General features: G+C 52.0%; 1 protein-coding gene across 1 annotated transcript in view; it reads left to right on the top strand.

Annotated features, from left to right (window-relative positions):
- The first annotated feature begins 452 nt into the window (after positions 1 to 452).
- The window catches only part of ERCC3 (ERCC excision repair 3, TFIIH core complex helicase subunit), a 40,993-nt gene continuing 37,879 nt past the window's right edge, over positions 453 to 3,566 (top strand). The window contains exons 1-3 of the mRNA XM_019522638.1: positions 453 to 534; positions 849 to 1,051; positions 2,940 to 3,176. Of these exons, the coding sequence (XP_019378183.1) occupies positions 516 to 534; positions 849 to 1,051; positions 2,940 to 3,176 (459 nt within the window). The 5' untranslated portion in view covers positions 453 to 515. The remainder of the gene's footprint in view (positions 535 to 848; positions 1,052 to 2,939; positions 3,177 to 3,566) is intronic.

Here is a 3,566-nt window from a genome sequence, read left to right as displayed (position 1 = left end):
TCTTTTCTGGCTGAAGGAATTCAGACTCATGGCTGACCTGACGAGATGTTTGCAAACCAGTATCCCCTTCGCATTGGGGATCCTGTCAGCCGGAGGCGCCAGGTCTCAGCTGCACCCACGGCACAGGGCGCCCACAGCCCTTTCTGCGCTGCTCGAGCGCCTGCTGAAAACTTCACTGGTGGCGGCCAGGCCCCGGCTTTCCTGACTGGATGCGACCCCCTCCCCTGAGGCGCAGAAATAGCTCGTATCGTATTTGTCGCACAGAACGTGCACGGCCGTTTCCAGATGCTCGTCGCGTGCAAAAATACGGTAATTTCTGCGGGGAGACTTCAGATGACGTCACCGCCCAGCTCCTGCCGCCCGCGAGGGCCGCCGGGAAGGGGCCGGGGCGGGGCCGTGTTCGGTGCAGGCGCAGTGCGGCCGGTGCGCTCTGATTCCGCCTTCCGGGGCTCCCGGAAGTGACGCGCAGGAGTGGGGGGGGGCGCGATGGCGGCTAGGAGCTGAGGGGCGGCGACATGGGCCGCAGGGAGCGAGGTGCGTGAGTGTGTGAATGAAAGTGTGCGCGTGTCAAAGAAAATGTGTGTGAAAGTATGCGCGTGTGAATGAGTGTGCGCGCCTGCATGTGTGAGTGAAAGTGTGTGTGTGTGTGAGTGAAAGTGCACATGTATGCGCCTATGTCTGAATGACATCAAGGTGCGAGGTGTGTGCACGTGCAGCGCTGCCCCCCCCCACCCCCAGCACGTACGGGTGCTGTCACTCTGTGTATTTGTCCGCATGCACATGCCCAACGTGGCAGGTGTGTGCAGCCGGCGTCCGTGTCTCCTTATCCTCCTTGTCTTTGCTTCCAGACAAGAAGAAGTCCAAGAAACGTCACTACGACGATGAGGATGAGGACGATGATGACGCTCCTGGCAAGGAGTCGCAGGAGGCCGTCCCCTCTGCCGCGGGGAAGCAGGTGGAAGAGGCCGTCGTCAAAGACGAGTACGGCGCAAAGGATTACCGGCAGCAGATGCAGCTCAAGGGTGACCACGGCTCACGCCCGCTCTGGGTGGTGAGTGCCACCGGGCAGCCGGCTTTGCTCGTTCTGTTTTGTGGCGATGTATTGCGTGGGAAAGGGGCACGGCACGTGGCAAGGATGCAGGGCATCCACCAGTGTCAGGCAGCTCTGAGCTGCAGGAGTACGATTCAAGGCCTAGCAGTGTGGGCAAAACAGTGTTCACACCATTTCTGCCCCTGGGATAAAATGCCTCAGAGAGGCAGAAGAAAGAACTGCTGTCTATAGAAATCTTTCCCCGCAATCCAATGTACACGAGGTAAATGGGTGAAAAGGGGAAAGTCCCTTCAATTTTTTTCTGACATAATGGGATTTTTAGCTGATTTGCCATTGTCTTCGCTTGACTGGATGCCGCATGAGGCATCGTGGTGAAACACGGTGTCCGTACCGGTGGTCGGGAGCTTTGGTCAGGCTTTGATGTTGTGAAGCACTCGAGATAACTGAGAGTAGGGGTGCGCGGAGATGTACAGGGGGCAGTGTTGTTTTGGGGATAATTCTATGAATAGCTTTTAAAATTGGGGGTGGTTTGGGTTATCCTGAATGAAGGGGTCAACAGGACAGGCCCTTTGAGGAGAGGCTAAGGGACCTGAACAAGAGAAGGCTGAGGGGGGATCTAGTGGCTGTCTATAAACTAGTCAGAGGGGACCAGTAGGCATTGGGGTGTCCCTGGTCCCCTGAGCACTACCAGGAGTGACCAGGAATAACTGTCACAAGCTGGCAGAGGGTAGATTCAGATTAGACATCAGGAGGCGCTACTTCACAGTCAGGGCGGCTAGGATCTGGAACCAACTTCCAAGAGAAGTGGTGCTGGCTCCTACCCTGGGTGTCTTTAAGAGGAGGCTGAATGAACACCTTGCCTGGGTCGTTTGACCCCAGTACTCTTTCCTGCCATGGCAGGGGGTCGGACTTGATGATCTGCTCAGGTCCCTTCCGACCCGACCAACTATGAAACTACGAAGTGTTGAAGGAGGTAGCACAGCACGCTGGGAGAAGCTGTGCATTTCTTTCCAGGTGAGGGTCAAGAGCAAACGATTTGGGGATAGTAAAAGCAGTCACTTGATTCTCTGTGTTGAAGAGAGCAGCCTTGTTTGATGGACCACCATCTTTTAGTGGGGGAGGGAAAGAAATATGGTCAAGATGGGGGTGGGACCTTGCTGCCAGACCCTGCAAGTCATTCACTTTGCCCCAAAACGCAAAGCTAACTTCCACTTTTCGATTTGTTGCTGTGTATCGGGCCTTTGACTACTGCCAAATCTCCTCTGGGATGGTCCATGCGAGGCCTGACCACACAGCGATTTAGGTAAAAAACAGAAAATCAGGATGTTACCCAGAGGAAAACCTGATCAGTCCTCATGGCGGTTACTCTTGCATGTCATTAAATGGTCACTGACAAGTTGATACCTGTAGTAGACAGCATGTCTGCCGTCTCTCCCAGCTGTATTGTCGGTCCAATAAAAAATAACACCAACCCAACCCCCCCGCCCCTCTGCCTCTCATAAATAGATACCCGGGCATTGCAGATGAGTTGAAAGTTGCTTTGGGTCCTAAGGTTCCTGGTCATTTCTGCTGTTTTACAGCCTCTTGTTCCTGTTTTTAAAATGCCTCTCTCCCCGCCGGACTCTACAAAGGGAAAGTGAGTTATGTGGAACTGATTAGTGGGTAAGATGAAGGTGGTCTTGCTTTTAATCTTTGTTTGCATCCTTCCAAGTTGGGTGCTCTTCCGTGCCTGATCTGACCCTCATCCGCCGTTACTGTTAGTTATGTAGCAGCAATTGCTGTTGCACTGTGAATCACTAATACTAGGGATAGAAGGGAATCTCTGCCTTTCATCTGCAGCATTATCTGTTCAGCATCTTTTTTTTTCTTTTTTTCTTATCTCTCTCAGGCTCCCGACGGCCATATTTTCCTTGAAGCCTTTTCTCCTGTTTACAAATACGCACAGGACTTTTTGGTCGCTATCGCAGAACCTGTGTGTCGACCAAGCCACATACACGAGTACAAGCTGACTGCTTACTCGCTTTATGCCGCTGTCAGCGTTGGTTTGCAGACAAGCGACATCACAGAGTATTTGCAAAAGCTGAGCAAGACTGGTGTCCCCGATGGAATAGTGCAGTTTATCAAGGTAAGGCCATGCTATGGAAGACTTGTTCCCCCTTTTCTATCTATTATTTGCTGCTGTGTAAATACAGGTGTTATATTTTTTAAAGTAGGTTTGATGCAGTCTCTGACACAATTTGGTTTATCCAGAAAGACTGTCTCTGATTTGTTGGAGATAGTCCTCCGGGGGGAGAGGCCTTTTTTCCTTCGGTGGGAACTTAACATTTGTAGATTATTGCAGACCAAAGCCAGAACTAGACTTCAGTGACTCTTTCATGATTCCTTTTTCTCCTTTTCTGTGAACTGTATGGAACTGCAGTGATCTTTGTTCCTTCATCTCTGCTGCTCCTACATTGAGAATGTTCTTCTTATGGGTCTGGACGTGTTCAAATCAGCGGGTCCAGATGCTCTCCAC

The sequence above is a fragment of the Gavialis gangeticus genome, unplaced genomic scaffold (genome assembly GCF_001723915.1).
Source record: "Gavialis gangeticus isolate Ggan-Ray unplaced genomic scaffold, GavGan_comp1, whole genome shotgun sequence".
Lineage (NCBI taxonomy): Eukaryota > Metazoa > Chordata > Crocodylia > Gavialidae > Gavialis > Gavialis gangeticus.
Note: the sequence above shows the minus strand (reverse complement) of the source record. Positions and strands in the feature narration are given on the sequence as shown.